This window comes from Lipotes vexillifer, unplaced genomic scaffold (assembly GCF_000442215.2).
Source record: "Lipotes vexillifer unplaced genomic scaffold, Lipotes_vexillifer_v1.1 scaffold763, whole genome shotgun sequence".
NCBI classification, from domain to species: domain Eukaryota; kingdom Metazoa; phylum Chordata; class Mammalia; order Artiodactyla; family Lipotidae; genus Lipotes; species Lipotes vexillifer.
In genome coordinates this window covers 3,154,214-3,172,560 of record NW_006770909.1, presented here as the reverse complement: position 1 = coordinate 3,172,560, position 18,347 = coordinate 3,154,214, and the positions used below count along the sequence as shown (strand labels likewise).

The 18,347-nt window shown below is 35.9% G+C and overlaps 1 protein-coding gene across 2 annotated transcripts in view; it reads left to right on the top strand.

Moving 5' to 3' along the window:
• The first annotated feature begins 758 nt into the window (after window positions 1–758).
• ZBBX (zinc finger B-box domain containing) overlaps window positions 759–18,347 on the top strand; it is a 102,852-nt gene continuing 85,263 nt past the window's right edge. For both annotated transcript variants that reach the window (XM_007446423.1, XM_007446422.1), the window contains exons 1-5: window positions 759–826; window positions 4,831–4,944; window positions 7,596–7,686; window positions 14,455–14,503; window positions 15,362–15,471. In XM_007446423.1, the coding sequence (XP_007446485.1) occupies window positions 759–826; window positions 4,831–4,944; window positions 7,596–7,686; window positions 14,455–14,503; window positions 15,362–15,471 (432 nt within the window). The remainder of the gene's footprint in view (window positions 827–4,830; window positions 4,945–7,595; window positions 7,687–14,454; window positions 14,504–15,361; window positions 15,472–18,347) is intronic.

Genomic DNA, 18,347 nt, shown 5'->3' with positions numbered 1-18,347 from the left:
GAGTAAATTATTGTAGAACCGTGAGTAATTGGGATACTCAGGAAATAGGGTGTTCTGAATAATTTAATTTTCTGGCTAACTTGGAGTTAGGCAAAAAATCTTTTTTGTTTCATTTCTTGTTGAAAAATTCTTTCTAAATATGCTAATTTTTGATTTTAGGCAAAGAGCATCATTAAATTTTTTTTGATAAATGACTATACTTGAATGCCTTTGGGTAATTATTGCATACCTTAGTTCTCATTTTACATTACCGTATAGGTAAAAAAAAAAAAGGTTTTCGAGTTTGGATTGTGTTTCTAAGGTTCTTTTCACTACCTACCTAGTTTTGGATATTATTTTTGGCTGGGAACAAATACCTGATATATATTGTTATAATCTTAATCATAGAAAGAGCCAGAATATGTGCTCTATTTGTCTTAAGGAATTCATTCTTCACTTTCAGTTTCCACAGTCTTTTGCTATATAATTATTGGTAAAATTTTAGTTCCATCAGATATGTTATAGTTATAACTATATTAGCATATAAATATTTGTATAACATAATACATTTATCATTTATAATAATTTCTTGTTGTTTAACCATTGATTCGATTTTTTCCCTCATAATGTTTTCTTGTTTAAAAATTTTCCTGAGTTATATGTATTTTCAAATTTGTAACGTTAACCACTTGATGTTGACATAATTCTTTTGCCTTTGTTACTTTTTCAGAAGTTTCCGCCAATCACAATAATTTTTAGGCAATACTGAGACAGTAATCATGAACACCAAAGATTTTGTGGTTCTTCCATGGGGAAAAGCTGGAAATTCTGTAAAACTAAAATATAAGTAAGTGCATATGTGTTTATTACTTAAATAGAATAGTTGCTAAAGTTTCTATATTTTATAATTTAAAGTATTTTTTTCATATGAGGCTATTTAGAGTTGAAATAAAATGTTGTGAATTCTCATCTGCATTTTCTTCACATTGCTCTATTTTAAGACAGTAGGTTTGAAATATTATAAATCTATAATGGTTTAAAAATGAGGACTAAAAATACTTATGACACAAGAATCTATGCGAATTGGGTTCATCAACTATTGAAGCAATACAACCGAAAGTTACAAATATTTTTGTGACACTTATACAAAATTAGAAAAGAATCACCCTGAAGAAACTGAAAGAAATTGAAATTTAGGGAGACTGTTAAAGTGAGAGACGAGACCTTTAAACAGGGAATAGAAATCACTAACTACCCTTGCACTTTGCATCGTTAAAGGACTTTATATTGAATTCACCTTTCCCAGGACAGGTATCTTCTGTCCTAGATTGCCTTGGAGATGCATTCAGCCTGAGTCAAGCAATTCTGGGTATCCTAGAAATTTCAGGACATGGTAGGGGTACCAGAAGGTTCAATATACCATTTCCCTTTGAGATCATCTAGAGTCACTGGGAATTCCCAAGGCCTTCCTCTCAAATATGATTCAGGGCCAGCCATCATGGGTTGGGGGCAGACTGTTTCTGAGTTCCCTGATCCAGATAAATAGTCCTGTGATTACTCAGTGTCTTCAGAACTTTCTTAATTCTCCCTTTACTTTTGAGATACTGCGTGGAAAAACATTTTGTCATCTGGAAAAAGTTATATGGCATTATCATTATTAGGTTTACTAGTTTTTGGTAGGGAGGGGAGCTATCCAATGGCTAGTATTACCAACTTTACTTTTTTAATGCAAAAAGAGAAGGGACAAATGCATTTTGGTGATATGTTTTAAGTCTGTGTGTATATACCTATAAACATTCATCCAACAAACATTTGTTAAGTACACATAGTCTATACACTGTTCTAAGGAACAGTGGGTACAAAAGAAGAAAGTCACAATCTTTGCCCTCAGGTAGCTTGTGGAGGATGTGAATAAGTAAAATTACATTTACAAAGTATTGTGAAACATGGTGTGATATTAAAGCACAGGTAGCTATGAGAACATGGCCGTAACTGCTAGGCCAGGGGTGAGGAGGTCTCCAAGCTTTGCCTGAAAGACGCAGTTAGTTGGGTAGTTACTGGGTGAAACTTGTTCAAAGGCACACAGACACATAGTCTGGGGACTTTCAGACATATCCAGTTCACTAAGATTTATAGAACAAAATTGGTGAGAATGGCAAGTCATGTAGCTAATAAATTAACTTGTATGCCACACTAAGGAGTTTGGGATTTATCTTGGAGATGAGGGGTAATCACTGTTCCCTGGCCTGCATGTCTCCCTGGTCCACCGATGAACCACAGCCCGTAGAAACTAGGGCGGGAACACCCATTCTATGGTAATTGCTCTGGAGTTTCCTTTCTTGCCCTTTCCTTGTTCCAAGTCTGTCTTATTTGACATTGTCTCAACAATTGTCTTAATGTTGTCTTACGTTTTGGTGTTCTCCAATTCCTCTCTACACCTTTCCAGCCTCCACACCATTTCTGTGGGCTCTTTCTGCCTCTTGGATTTGTTATGTTGACACGGTCCCTGTGGGATCAACTTTAGTTGCCCTTCTGGCTCTGTGTCTAAGGATGTCTCCAGGAAGAATCTTTTGTCTTGCTCCAGACCCACGGAACTGCACCATCAACTTGACCACTTGGTCAGTAGGCCAGTTGCTTTTCTTCAGTCGCACCCCAGTCCTCTACCTTAGTGGGGACTTTCAAAACATCAAAAGTTTTATAAGCAAACAAGTGACACAATCACATGTGTGCTTTTGAACTCTTCCTCTGGAGGCCATGTGGAAAGTGTTGTGGGCCACTGAGACTTTGGGCCACTAATCCTGAACTGTGTCCCCAGCCCACCCCAGAGTGAATTAGTTCAGGAAATGGCATCACTGGCCTCCTGGTTGCTCTTGGGATTATCTCAGGTTCCTTCTTTGTCCCTTCCTTGGTCAGTCACCTACTTCTGGTCAGTCTCCAAGTCCAGTTAATTCTATTTTCTTATATTTCTCAAATGTTCCCATTTTTCTGTCCACTGTCTGTCCAGTCAGACCAGCACTATCTCTCTGTTATTAGGATTACTGAGATAGTCTCCTAACTGGCTGCCTTGTTCTCAGCCTTACACCCTCTGATTAATATTCCATTATACAGCCAGAGTGATCTTTCTAAAGTGCAAGTATTATCAAGTCTCAATTCTCTTAAAACCTTTTAAAAATTCTTATTGCTCATAGAATACAAATCCCAATTCCTCATCATGGCCTACACAGCTCTTCATAATCTGGCCACTGTCCACCTCAGCAGTTCCATTTCTTGCCACTCTCCCCGTCCTGCACTTAATGCCTGGGCACATGGAACTTCTAGTGCCTGGACCCACACATCACTCTTTTCTACTTGTACCCACACTTTTCTTTCTTCCTGGAACACTGCTCTCACCACTTCCCTTTGACCGGCTAAGTCCTTTCATCCCTTGGGACTCAGCTTAGTCTTCACTTCCACCAGGTACTGTTCCTACGGCCCCAGGGGCTGGATATGTGCCCTTTCTGTGTGCTCTCAGGTATCTCCCTGTACTTCTCCAATGAAAACGCCATTATACTATACTTCAATTACCTTCACATTTGTCTACGTTCCTTTCTATAATGGAAGCTCCACTGGGTCTCACATCCTATCACTTACAACAGTGCTTGTTTGTAGTAGGGGCTGAATTACTCCTTGTGGAACAGATATAATGAAAATAATGCCTCTTTCTCTCTCAGTATCTTCACCAGCTTCTCTGAACACTCTAGGCAGTTTTCGCCTCCTGCCACTTTCCATATATCTTCCTGGACTGTCCACTTGGGGACATATCTTTGGCCCGCTTGCTCTTTGGTGGATTGCTCACCACCTCTCAATTATTTCCCTCTCTTATCTTCATTATTCTTATTTTGGTTCCTTGCCATGGCACACATACCCAAGTAGCCCACACTACTTGATTATAATAAGACACTAATGAAATAATGAAGGAAGAGATTTAAACTCATGATAGAGAATGAAAGCTAGAGAACTAGGTTGGTTTACTTCTTGAAAGAGACTCAGTGACTAATGCTGACAAGGGACCAGAATTGTAGAATGAAGAAAATAGCTTGTGTCAAAAGCTTGATGAACTTCAGATATTATTAGGAAAGTTCTTGTACAGGAATCTGTAAGGGGGCTCTGCTCTGTCCTCAGAAACTTTTCTTCTTGTTGCTTTCCTTCAGTGGAAACAATAGGTGATGCTTGGCTCAGTTCCCATTTATCCCTTTGATGGCTCCTGTTCCAAAACCCTTGATAGGTGTTTTCTTCCTAATAGGCTCCAAGCAGGCCCTTCTCTGTCTTTCTCTCTCTCTCTTTCTCTTTTTGTATTATACATACATGGCATAAAGGTAGAAATTTATCGAAGTTTTCCAAGATGATTAATTTAGCAAAAATGTGTATTCTGCCCATACAGAATAGTTATTTTAAACACTATGATTCAAAGTATTAATACTTGAATCCTTTAAGGACAGTATGAAAATTAGAAAATAATTTTTATTTTATTTTCTATTTGTGTGTCATGGATATTTGTACATATATAAAGTCATAGCTCATGTATAACGTGAATTATGATTTGAGACCTCTAACAATGTAATAAAACAAAAGTCTAAGATATGAAGTGATACCTTGCTTCAGGAGAATATTAATTAAAGGCAAATGCTAACTTTAGAAACCATATTTCAAAGACTACAAAGGAAGTTGTTAAAATAGTTTTTCACATATTTATTATTCATAATTTTAATTAAGGGCAAACCATAATATAAACTTATTTTGCCTTTTTTTTTTCTTTTTGGGGGGTTTGTTTGTTTACCCCAAATGAACATTTTGCATTTAAATCTTATTCAGAAATGCTCAAGAACTGAGAATGGAGAAAGTGCAGTTAGAGTTGGAGAACCAAGAGATGGGAAAGAAACTACAAGAATTCCAAGCAACAAGGAGCAAAGAAAAGGAAGAAAGAGGGTGGGTGACATTTTTAGAGGATTTTAGAGGAATAAAATGAATTTTATTATAAACTGAAGTCCTTATGTCAAGAACTATTTTATATATTATTGTCATTCCAATGACTATCTGTCCTGAATGAATCATTTCTGGCTTTTCCTGATGAACAAGCAATATTAAATTTCCCCTACTTTTTCTATTTGTGTCCCTTTTCCCTGAACCTTATTTGGTCTTACATGTTCTTATTTCTCTTCTTACATTCCTCTTCTGAACCAGTTATAGTCTGGAATGTTGAGGACAGCAATGCAGAACTTGCCCTCTGCTCCCATAAAATTGCCATCAATAGGAGATTGCCAGTTTATGTGTAGGGCATTTTTATTTATTAAAAGACTTTTGGGGGGCAGGGGTTAACATGCACATAGATAAGAATCATTCAGACCCTCACGTACGTACGTTTGAAATATTTTTAGCAAATGTGCTTTAGCTGAAATTTTATTAATGAGACTTCTCTAATATTATGCTTGCATATCTGTACTAATTTTACTGAACATTTTGCGTTGTTGTAAAAATAATACATAAATATAATTAAAATCAAGTATAACTGGTAGTTATATAATGAAAATTATCTCTTCTTCACTTTAGGCTGACTCCCAGCCCATTTTGTAGTACCACTTTTAACAATTAAAATGTTTCTTCCCACAAATGTCTTGTCCTTGTACAAGCCTATGTATATATAAGTGTTTGAATGTGTGTGTGTATGTGTGTGTGTAGGTTTGTATCTGACATGTCTTTTACATTTTTCAAATGAGTTCATCTATAAAAGTCTGTGGATGGATTCAAATTCTACTTTTCTACTTGATATATCTTAGTGCTCTTGCCACGTCAATGCACAGTGATCTCATTCTTTTAGTGGCTGCATAGTATTTCTTTGTGTGGCTATAATAGCATTTATTTTTCATATCTTTATTAAGTTTTCAGTATTTTGTGATTATATATGCTGCCATGGATATGCTTCTACATATAGTTTTGCTTACATATATAAGAGTATCTATGGGATAAATTTCCACCCATGTAATTTTAGGTCAAAATATATGGCAGTTTACGTTTTGGTAGACATTGGAGAACTCCTTTCAAATAGGCTTCAAAAGTGTATAACTTTCTCCTACAGAGAATGAGTGGGCATATTTCATATGCTTTTGGTGGTACTAAATATTACCAGACTCTTCGTGTATTAAATTTGCTTTTGTTTAGTATTCAAAATGATGATTATCAAATATCTGTGAAGTACCTTCTAAACCATTAAAGAAAATTCAGAGGTTTATTATAGTTTTAGTAGTGTTTATCTTCAGAGATTAACTCTGTGAAAAAGTATTCATGAGCTATACACACAACCTTTCTAATAACCAGAGTATTGGTTTAATCAAAGTCATCTCAATGTAGTACATCCCAGGTGACAAAATTTATTCTGTATCTTGCTGCTCTTATCCTAATGATCCAATGGCCAGTTCTCTTTTTTTATTGTGGTTTTTTCTTTTCTTTCTTATTTTTTTAAAGTTTTTTTTTTTTTTTTTTAATGAATAGGTATTGGATCTTGTCAAATACTTTTTCTGCCTTAATCGATATAATCATATGATTTTTCTTCTTTAGCTTGTTGATAGGTGGAATATATTAATTTTTGAATATTGAACAACCGGGGCACGAACCCGCGTCCCCTGCATCGGCAGGCGGACTCTCAACCACTGTGCCACCAGGGAAGCCCTCTTTCTTATTTTTTTAAACCTTCACTAATTTGGATTTAGTTTGGACTTCTCAGTGGATCATGAATATATCTGTGAATCAGAGTTCCTGAAATCAGCCCCCAAGAGTAAGTTTTCATTAGTTGAGGAACCTTTTCTAGATGTTTTCAAAAATGTTCTAAAGCTTGACTGGGTTTTCAGAATAGTTAAATGCTTTTCTAAGGTCACACAGATAGTAAATGTCATGGCCAGAATGAGAACCTGCCAGTCACTGGTCAGGAAGATGGAAAGTCCAGTTTTCCCATCTTGGTTTTATGATTTATTATTTCTGTGGCTTTGGGCAAGTTTTTCTCTCATTATTATTTAAAATGGGAATTGGCCTCCCTGCTCTGTTGACTTCAAAAGATTTTGTGAGGCTCAAATAAAAGTACTTTGAAAACTGTAAAACGAAACAGTTTGCCTTCTTTGCAAGCTCTGTTACCTTTTGCTGTGGGAGCTAATTTGAAGTCTTAATAAGGAATTCATCACATAGTAGATCTGCTGAATTTTAGGGGGTCTTGTTTTGCTTCCTTTTTCTCTTTACATTTGTGAACACTTAGCTTTCAAAACTGCATGACAATCTGTAAAATTTCCTATAAATCAGTAAAGCTATCTTTAGTCATTGTAAATGTCTAAAAAAATGAAATTCTTCATCTGTGTTTGGACATTTCACTTTTATTCATTTCTTCTCAAAAGTTCCAAATATAATAGAGCTATATTTTAGAATTACTGAGGATATTGTGGCATTATTGATATTTCATTTTCATTTTGTGGTGGTCTGTTAAATGTTAACAACTGAATTTCCATTTTCTGAAACAGGGAAAATATATTTGTTTTCATTAGAAGGAGAAATATATTTAGTAATTACATTTTGTCTTCTGTTCATATATATTGAAGGTCAAGTGGATGTCACTGGAAATCTGGACAAGTGGGCAGATTGGGTAATCAATCATGCATGGTGTCACAAAATAAAGGAAATGTTATTAAGGTAAGAAAATACCATTTGATTCTTAGGCAGTTTGCTGAGAAGATATAAAGTATTTTTTCAGATCTTGCATTCCCTTCCATACATAAGAACCTCCTATTCTTGTTTTAACAAGTTTGCATGTTATTGGATTTCAGTTATATTTTATGGTCTAATATACAACTTTCACTATTCAGATATGTTTTTGTTTTTCATCTGAAGTTAATTTTTAAAAATTCATCTTCAGGTGAATTTTCTAAACTGAATTTTTCCATTCAGTTCAGTTCTGCTTTTAAGTATGTGAAATAGAACTATGTAGTTCTATATTAAGGTGAAAGCAAAATTATTTGATATAACAAAGGACAGACATTTTTCTGTCTTTTTGTTATATCACATTTATTTAATGTATTTATTTTCTGCTTGAATAATAATTATTCATAAACTGTTGATTCCATATGTGAAGATACCCAAGGGAAATGCTTTAAAATTCCCCAGCTATAGAATTGCTTTATCTTTACTGTGTATTGTAAAATATATTAATAATATTTAAGGTTAAAGGCAAATGAGTGTCCTTATGTAAAGAAAACTGTTTTGCTTCTGGATTCTTTAGTACAAAATCTGTGACTTTGTAAGTTTTAACTTATATAGCTTTTTCTTTTTTATATACCTATCATTAAACTTTCATTGGGTCAGTTGGCATCTACAGACATCTTGGCACTTCTAACCTTTTTGGCTTAGAAAAGGCATTTTATTCTTTAGTGTCATTCTCTTACTGAGATATGTTTCTTTAATTTTTGCATTAAAAGCTTTATAATCCACTTTGCATTTTTCATTATCTTTCTGAGACAGTGTTCCATACTTTAGATGTTGTTGTAAATATAATATATTAAAAGTGCTGACTCTGTGATTATTGATTTATTTATTCAATAGCATTTATTAATGCTATTTATTAATAGCACTTATTAACGCTTCTTTGTCTTTTTTTTGTTTGTTTGTTTTTTGCGGTACGCGGGCCTCTCACTGCTGTGGCCTCTCCCGTTGCAGAGCACAGGCTCCGGACGCTCAGGCTCAGCGGCCATGGCTCACGGGCCCAGCCGCTCCGCGGCATGTGGGATCTTCCCAGACCGGGGCACAAACCCGTGTCCCCTGCATCAGCAGGCGGACTCTCAACCACTGCGCCACCAGGGAAGCCCCGCTTCTTTGTCTTATAGTGAATTATCCTTGTTCTCAAGGATATCCTTACCTAATATAAAAGATGATACACATATGAAAATATTTATAGGAAAAATCACTATGTAATTTTTGCCATGTAGTGTATCAATCATTTGTGCTTGGGAAATAATAGTTTAGCTCTATAAATATTTGAGAGTGTACTAGATGTATTTGTAAGGAAAAGTGATGAATAAGTCATAATGCCCATTCCCATAAACCTCATAATTGAGGATGAAAGCATGAGGGGTTGGGGAGTTACAGAAGGTGGGAGGAGAAATAAGATTGGGCAGGAGGATAGGAGGCCTGAATACCAGACTCAGGAGTGTTGACTTTTTCACTGGGTGAATTCCCTGACAACTTTGAAGCAGGAGAGCAGCAAATTTAAGGTAATGATGTATGATGGTTGATCTTGTTAATATCCAGTGCATTTGAAGTTTATATAAGTAGAGTATAGAGCAAATGATATTCAAACTCTTTTGATCGTGTACCACAGCAATAAAGAATATATTTTGAGGGCTTCCCTGGTGGCGCAGTGGTTGAGAGTCTGCCTGCCGATGCAGGGGACGCAGGTTCGTGCCCCGGTCTGGGAAGATCCCACATGCCGCGGAGCGGCTGGGCCCGTGAGCCATGGCGGCTGAGCCTGCGCGTCCCAAGCCTGTGCTCTGCAACGGGAGAGGCCACAACAGTGAGAGGCCCGCGTACCGCAAAAAAACAAACAAAGAAAGAAAGGATATATTTTGAGAATGGACTTTCTATCCGTGAATTTTTTATTTACTTATAAATATAATTTATTTATATACATACTAATATGTCATGTTCATTGTAAAACAAAATATGGAAATTAATCAAGGTTGATATAAACATGAATAGATGCTTCTTTTCTTCTCTTTGATCTTTTCCGGGCTCCCTCAGGCATGCATACAGGCTACTTTGGAGGCCACTGATATAGAAGCAGAGAGACTATATATAAGTCTATTAAAAAGTCAGATGAGAAGAGTCTGAATGAGAACGTAGCAGAAGAAATATAAAGGAAACATGGACCCAAAACACAGTGAGAAAGGAAAAGAAGAAGTCAAATATATAACTGATATTCCAGGATGAATTGCCTAGGAGATAGAAAAATAGAGGAGCTGGAAAGAAAAGTTCTGGTGTTTAGATTTAGAGCTAGATAGTTGGCTTCCTCCTTGTCTCCCTCCCTTCTACCCTCCTTCTCTTACTTTCTTTTCCCAGCTTTATTGTATAATTGGCAAGTAAAATTGTAAGATATTTAAAGTGTACAACACGATGATTTGATATACATATACATTGTGAGTGAATTCCCTCTATCGAGTTAATTAACATCCATATTTACCTTGTTTTTTTTTTAATAAAAACATTTAAGTTCTACTCTCTTAGCAAATTTCAAAGATTTCAGAGTTTTGTTTGCATTCTTATGTGTTAGTTGAAGCTGAGAGGTAAATGTGCTCCCTAAGAATTTATAAAAAGGATAAGAAAGGTGTAAAGGATAAAGGGCAGGTATGAAGGATAAAGACCAGAGAATATGGAGGCAAAGAGAACTTGAATATTTATTCACTATCTCTTTTATACCAGTCAACAGTGCTTTTCCTGTTATATCTCATTAAGTGCTTATATCACTCTTAAGAGGCAGTTGTTATTTTTTCCAGTTCCACAAATGAAGTAATTTAACATCAAAAAAGTTAAATAACTTGCTCACGTCAAGGGTCAGGGCCAAGATTTGAAATGCAGGCTTTCAGGCTAGTTCTAAGATAATTTGCCAGCTCTCCAGTAAAGGGAGAAGAGAAATAATGGGAGAAATAGAGTCAAAGTAAGGTAATTTCATAGGAGATGAAAGTAAAGGAGGACATTTTTAGAAAAAAAATGGAGAAGTCAACCTTGATTGATGTATTTGTAATGAAAAAGTTGGGTTTAGTTTTAGCAGTGTTTCTCAACAGGGGGCAATTTTGTCCCCCAGGAGACATTTGGCAATGTCTGGGCACATTTTTAGTTATCACCACTGAGAGTGATGTTTTTGGCTAATTGTGTGTAGTGGCTACAAGCCAGGGGTGCTGCTGAGCATTCTACAATGCACTGGGCAGACCCCGCAACAAAGAATTATTTGGCCTAAAATGTCAGTGGTACCAAGAACAAGAAACCCTTTGGTAGACTATATAGATTAAAATCGTGACTCATCTCATTAGCTTTGTGATTTTAGACAAATGAGGTAACCTTTCTTGGGCTACTGTTACCATATTTGTAAACATGCATAACAGTACTTACTGACTACCTCAGAGTTTTGAGCAAGGTGTGAGATAATATGTGTGAAACCAGTTGTAATATTAACTGAAAATCACATTAAAATGTTTATTTACGGAGAATGAGAATTTTTAAAAACAATACATTTGATTTGATGGTTGGATTGTTATCAGATGTAAAAATATATTTCAAGTGGTTGAAAAAGAAAGGCAGGTGGCAATGAGTAAAGGCTAGTTTCAGTAAACGTGAGAACAGAGGGTGATCTCTCAAGGCTTTAATAGGATCAAGGAGACTTTATATATATAATACAAAAATATATGAACAAATACTATATATATAAATACTGTGTGTGTATATATATGTATATATATATATTTAGAATCACAGGGAAGATGTGAGCCAATTTGTAGCTGAGGGATAGATTCACTAGTGGAAGAAGTATTGAAGATTCAAATAAGAGAGGTGCCAGTTGCTGAGGGCTTTGAAGAGGTAGCTCCTTGAGGAGGGCCTGGCCAAGGGAAGGAGGGCACATTTTCTCTGAGACAAGAAAAATGGAAGAGAAAACAGGTGGCAGTAAAGGTACATTTTTAGAGGTTGTTTTTGACAGACGGTAAGGCAGGAAGCTGTGGAAAAATATTAATAGGAAGACCTTGACATTCTTAGTAAATTTGAAGGCAAGATCATCTGTTCAGATTAAGGAAAGGAAATGGGGTGGATCTGAGTTTTTTGGAATGGAGAAGATTTGGAGTAGCCAAATCATGTGAGAATCATGTTTGAGGTTTAGTAGCAAATGGATGAATGGATTGCTGAAGAGCCGTAAGAGCCCACGGGGTTTATTCAGCATGGATTTGTAGGGGACCCAGTTGCTATTATTTCATCACAATGGTTGGTAGATAATGGGAGGTCTAAGAGGAAGGAGGTAAGGAGATTGCGGTTTGCACTGAGAAACTCTGAGTTTGGGATTTTGAAAGTATGGCCATTCAGATTGCTGCTTAGGTCCAAGGTTTGGTCATAATGGTCAGGTGGCTGAGGAGGCACTTAGAAGTTCATAGTAGTCAGCATGTCGGAGGGTTTTCAGCATCAGGATATCAGGTGAACATGGACAGTAAAGTCTCCACGATCATCACCCAGAAATGTGCTGGAGAGAAATACTGAACAGACTGCTGAGATTTCAGGTGGAAGAGGATCCTGGGTATTGATAAAGGCGGTAAGTGGATGGCGGGGACCTTCAGTAGAGGCAACTTCGTGTAATGGTGAGAGCGGACCAGTATTCTGGAAGCAGCACTGGGGAGCAAACAGGGAGAACATTTTCCTTCTCTCCTGGTGAGTGAAAGGGGGTAGAAATGGAGCTCTTTCCTCTGGAGAGTTCTGTGGAGAAGGTTGAGTGTGAGGAAAGGTGGGTCCAGTTACTGTGAACTTTTGGAAGAGATATTTTAAGGAAAATTTTAAGGCATAAGATAGTTAAAGGACTCTTTAATAAGGGCTTCATGGAAGGGCAGAGCAGCCTGGACGGAAGGACAAGTAGTGGAGAATGGCAAAGGTTGAGTAGCTAATTGGATTAAGAATGAGGATATTTGAAAAGGTGGCTTGTGGAAGGAGTGTGGGCCCAGCACGGTGGATTAGGACATTAGTGGCAGGATGGAGGCATTTGTGAATGCCAAGGAGGCCGATGAATACAACGTAGTCTGACCCCAAGGGCCCAGATGATATGTCTGTGTGGTAGAGACACTAAGCTGCCCTGACTCCTGATAGGACCCCTTCAGCATCTCCTGGTGGAGTCATAAGTGGGTTAATAAGGAACAGGCTTCAGTATATTGAATTCCTGGTGTTTTATATATACACACATATGCATATCCATATGTCTTTATGGTGTTTGCCTGTGTGTATGTGTGTGTGTGTGTGTGTGTGTGTGTGTGTGTGTGTGTGTGTGTGTGTATCCCTGGTCCAGCCCTACTCCGCCCTCATCTCTTTCCCCAACAGATAAAAATCAGACTTAGGAGGAAATTCTATTTGCCTAAAAATAGTAAGCTAGCAGTTTGTTCATTGAAATATTTGTATACAGTTTGATTCATATGAAGTAAATATGGCTATATTCATAGAGCAGAAAAATATAATTCACAGTAACAAGAACAAAGTATAACATGTCCCTAATAATGAATTCATTTTGCTTTGGTATATGCATTCTGCCCAGGTAGCCTATAAACACATAGATCATGTTGCAATTCAGATGTATCATTAAGGTAATAGTATCAGATAATTTGGTTATAAAAAATAGGATTAAATTATCTGTAACTTGTACAACACTGCCAGTTTAAAAATAAAAGTGTGGTTCACATAAAAATTGATTATTTCAATTCTATTCTCTTGTGTGCTGTGTTTGGTACATAGCATCTGAGCAGCTCCTTAAAGAATGGGAACAAACAAATGCCCTTTTGAAGCAAAACCACTAGATTCACTGAAAATAATTAGGCCTAAATTTTCAAAGATGACTGCAGTTGGTACAGCCATAGACATAGAGGCAACCATTATTCTCATATTCTCATGTACAAATTGGGCAATTGAGCATGCAAATTGAAAATTGAAAGTGAGGCATGAATTGACAGTGTGTGTATAAGCGTGCGCCATACTCCGTGAATGTCTGTGTACTTCAGACGTTGGTTTTAATAAGACCAAGGCAAGTATGTGCAATTGGTGAGTCTGTTTTGTTTCTTAAACCCTTAAGATCCAAGGATTTTAAGTGATTATTTATTTGAAATACCTATCCATAATTGTTACTTACTCAATTTTTTTGGCTACAACTTGGGAAAGTCAGGGATCACAAATAATATATTTGAAGGTTATGCCTATGATGCTTAAACATGTGGTTCTCTAATTTGGGCAATTAAGATAATAATATTAGCTTCTACAGTTATGTGAGCAGAATAGCTTAGTCAGAATTCAGCTTAGATTCAGTCTACACAAATATTAGGCTTTGTGTGTTTCAGAAAGATCAGAGATAGAAAAGGCCTACTGAGCCTTTACGATGTCTGAATGCTAGTGCTTTCCTAAAATCATTTCATGGTGATACGTAATTTTTGTTTAAAGATAATTTGTGACATTTAAAAAAAAAACTGGTTTGTATATATTTCCAAAATATATTTTTCTTTTATGAATTTTCTCTTGATTTAATTAAAATTCCTATATATGCATTAAAGATCTCATTCTTTCAAAATGTTTGTTTTGTTCAAGATGCACCAAAATGTTATGGCTTTATAATATTTTTATTAGTAACTTAAACTTTATTTGAGTTTGTATACCTGACATACAATATCTATTTTATTAATACAGCTTTCTGGTGGGAAAGTGAAATTAAAATTACTGAAGGAGCAGCTTCAAGGTAAACAGTTTACCATTGTATTATTAGATGCTGAAGGTATAATTTCTTTTTTTTACATAGAAAATTTAAGTGCTAGAACTGTTCATACAGCATAAAGATTCTAAACCCAAAAATGGTGACTCTTTATCTTTGATACTCAAAATATATTTTATCTGTATTTTGGGGAGGGGTGCTTATTTTATGTCAAAAATCAACTTAGGATATGATCATAATAATAGTATTTTTGAAAAGTGAGGGCTTTCATAGCATTGTTCCTTAAATTCTAGGAAGAAAATTTTAGCAGTATAAAATTATAGATTGAAATTTTACTCTGGGAAATTAAAGGAAATTGAAAGTTGCTTTATATTTTAATACATTATTTGAAAATAGCAAACACCAAAAATAAAATTTGAATTTACAGTAATTCTAAAAGAAATAAGATTTTTAAAATAGAGGATAAACATTTAATTTGGATAGTTAAGATAATTTGATAGAACAAATTATAGAAATATATATAACATTTATTATAGAAGTTGTTCTGTGTGGGCTTTAGTTTGATCCAGAGATGGGGCAGAACACTATGGGAATTCTATCCAAAGCATAGTTTTTAACATTCTATAATTTTACATGTCCAGTTCAACTGAGTTTACAGCAGAATGGATATGGCTGGATATGTGTGGTCCTGTGGTCACAGGGGTAGGAGGGGGACTGTGGGCTCCCTAGTCTACTGGGAAGATTAGACTTGGCTACGTGCCATTCTTATTGGGCAACTAATATTTATATACTGTTTGAGAATTTAGAAATGTGCATAATTTCCTTTATCAATCAGAAAACTGAACATCGTATTTTAATGTGATTGGTCTTTTTTTTCCCTTTCAGAGCCAGTGAAACAACCATCTAATTATAAAATGGCAAATTCTTCTGAACATGAAAAACCCAAGATAAAAGGGAAGATTTGTGGGCAGTGTGAGAACAAAGCCGCTCTGCTAGTATGTACACTGGAATAAGATCAGACTTTCACATGGGCTCATACACCTGTCCCGACTTAACCTGCTTGGTAGCCATGTCTTTTCCTTCATGACCATTACTAAGGGTGAAGTGTGCAGGCTGCCAGGAAAGGCCAATGCTACACGATGCCCTGAATCTCATCCTCTCATTCTTGTTTAAAGACACCACCTAACTTTTGTCCTGTCTCCCTTGGATCGTGCCTATCAGCACAAGAACATGCTGCAGTATTTCTCGAACCAAAACTGGAACAGAAATTCTTCTTTGATCCCCACATCTCACCCTGTACCCGTTTTAGTAACATTTCTAAAGAGTTGTCTACACTTGCTGTCATCACATTATCTCCTCCCATTCTCTCTCTCTCTCTCTCTCTCTCTCTCTCTTTTATTGAGGTATAATCTACCTACTGCGAAATGGACAAATCTTAAATGTATACACCCCCATCAAGATGATAGAATACCCCAGAAGGTTCCCTTATGCCTTTTCCAATTAACTCCCACTACAAAGCCAACTACTATTCTGATTTTTAGCAGCATACATGTAGTGGTGCTAAACCTATTGAAATTTATATAAATGGAATCGTATGGTATGTATTTTTCTGTGTAGGGCTTTGTTGTTTTTCTGTATTCTTGACCCCTTAACGTTGGAGTGCCACAGGGCTTAGTCCTCAGGCCTCTTCTCTAGTCTGTTTATACTTGTTCTTTAGGTAGTTTCATCTACTCTCTTGGCTTTAAAGCCCATCTTTATTTTGATGGTTCCCAAATTTACATCTTTAACTCATATCTCTCCCCTGAACTTTCAACTCAGACTGCCTAATCAACACTTCTACTTGGATTTCTAACCAAAATCACTAATTTAGTGTGTTCAAAATTCAACTCTTAATATTTCCCCATCAAATTTTCTCCCCGCAAGGTCTCATATCAGTAAAGGTCAACTCAAACATTGCCTGTCATGACAGCTCTTTATAAAATAGCAACAGCTGAGATGACTCTCTATAGTTTTGTGGAGCTGCCTCATTCATCTACATAACATTTATCACCCTTTAGTGTGTTTATTTGTTTATTTTCTACTCACCCACAATGTAAATTTCATGAGAGTAGGGATTTACTTTTGTTCCCTGCTGTGTTCTTACCACCTTGAATTATGCCTGCAATTTAATAGGTACTCAACAAATGTTTGTTGAATGAGTCATTTCTCTAAAGCAGTTCTGTTATTGAAAACACTGTTACCATTGAAGCTAACTGAAAGGAAGAGATCCAATATATTTTGCAATTAAAATATTATACATACCTAGGAAGCAGTTTTCCCCCAAAGAATTTGATTATAACTAATGTTTGTGGATCACTATAACTAATATTTATTAAATTTCAGAGAATTTAGTTATAATCACTTCTGGTTTAAGATTGTATTACTAGCCTTATTTCATGGCAGTGTTAACTGAGCTCAGAGAGTTAGAGTGCTTTAAGTCTAATAAAGCACTAATAATATTAAATGTAAAACCCTGGCAAGATCTTGGTATAATGCTCTTACTTTTACATCATACATCATACTATTTTTCTCTTTACTTGATATGATGGTGGAATTTTAACACGTTATACCTATCCAGAAAAGTTTAGAAAATATAAACAAATGCTAATATTCCTGAAGTTTGAAGTATGAAAGCTAAAAGGGTCTTATGGCAGAATTGAATTGTTGGAGTCCACTGTTCATGATCTGAAGAAGTATTTGCACAGGAGCTATGAGTCAATATTTCTTATTAATCCTCTTCTGTGTTGAGCACTTTTTAAAGGCCGTGGAATTCAAACAATATGGCATATGTAGATAAGATTTGACTTGGAAATAAAGGATCTGTTTTTCCAGAGAGAAGGAAAAGCAAGCAAAGGACATTCCTGGACAGTATAAATGGCATGTGCCTTGGCTGGAAAGCAGAGGAGAGTGATGAAGTGTGCAGTGATTACAAAACTGATTTGCCTGCAAACTGTTGTAAATAGAAGTCAGGGTTTAGGCCCTAACCATTCTTAAAGAATTTACTAAGATTTTAAGAAAAGATGTTCTTTGATTTGAAATGAAAATAATATCCCATGATACTTGTTAAAAGCACAAAAATTATTTAAAAATTCAAGCTCGGTAGATGTAATGAACTCTATAGTGTTGAACTCTGAGGTTACCTTGTGTTCTTAGCTTCCGTCATTCTAGATGGTCATGCTGACTGGATAATCAGAGTCAACCTTTCTATATCTTATGACAGGACCTTAATCAGGGAAAATTGTACAGGGATGGGAGGTAGGGAGTAAGAGCTTACATTTTGGGGGTTTGAATCTCAACTTTACCTGTTGTTAGCTATGTGAACTTCAGCAAATGACTTAATTCTTTTGTTTCTGTCTTCTCCTTTGTAAAATGGGACAAAACGGGTAACAGTAGTATAACGACCTCAGAGTTATTGAGGGTAATGGTTAATGCATGTGAAGTATTTAGCACTGTGCCTAGCACATTGAGAAGAGATAGTAAATTGTATGCCTTTTGTTGTTGGCACATTTTATATATGTTGCATTCATATATGTTGGTGGTAAAAATAAAACCCCAAATTTGCAGATTTCTTATTTTTAAAAGAAATTCCAGTGGCTTTAGGATGTTTCTACATAACAAAAGTGAAATGGATAGTTAAAAATTACATATTAATTTGGCAAATGTGGATAATTTAATTAAACTCAAATGGATTCTGAAGGCTTAGCATAAGTGATCTAGCCTTGAACAAATTAAAAAGATATTTGCTAAAACAGCACTTTAGTATTCCATCGTCAAAGAAGCATCTGAGGTGGAATGGCGTCCTTATCTACATTTTTAATACGTTCCTGCCAGT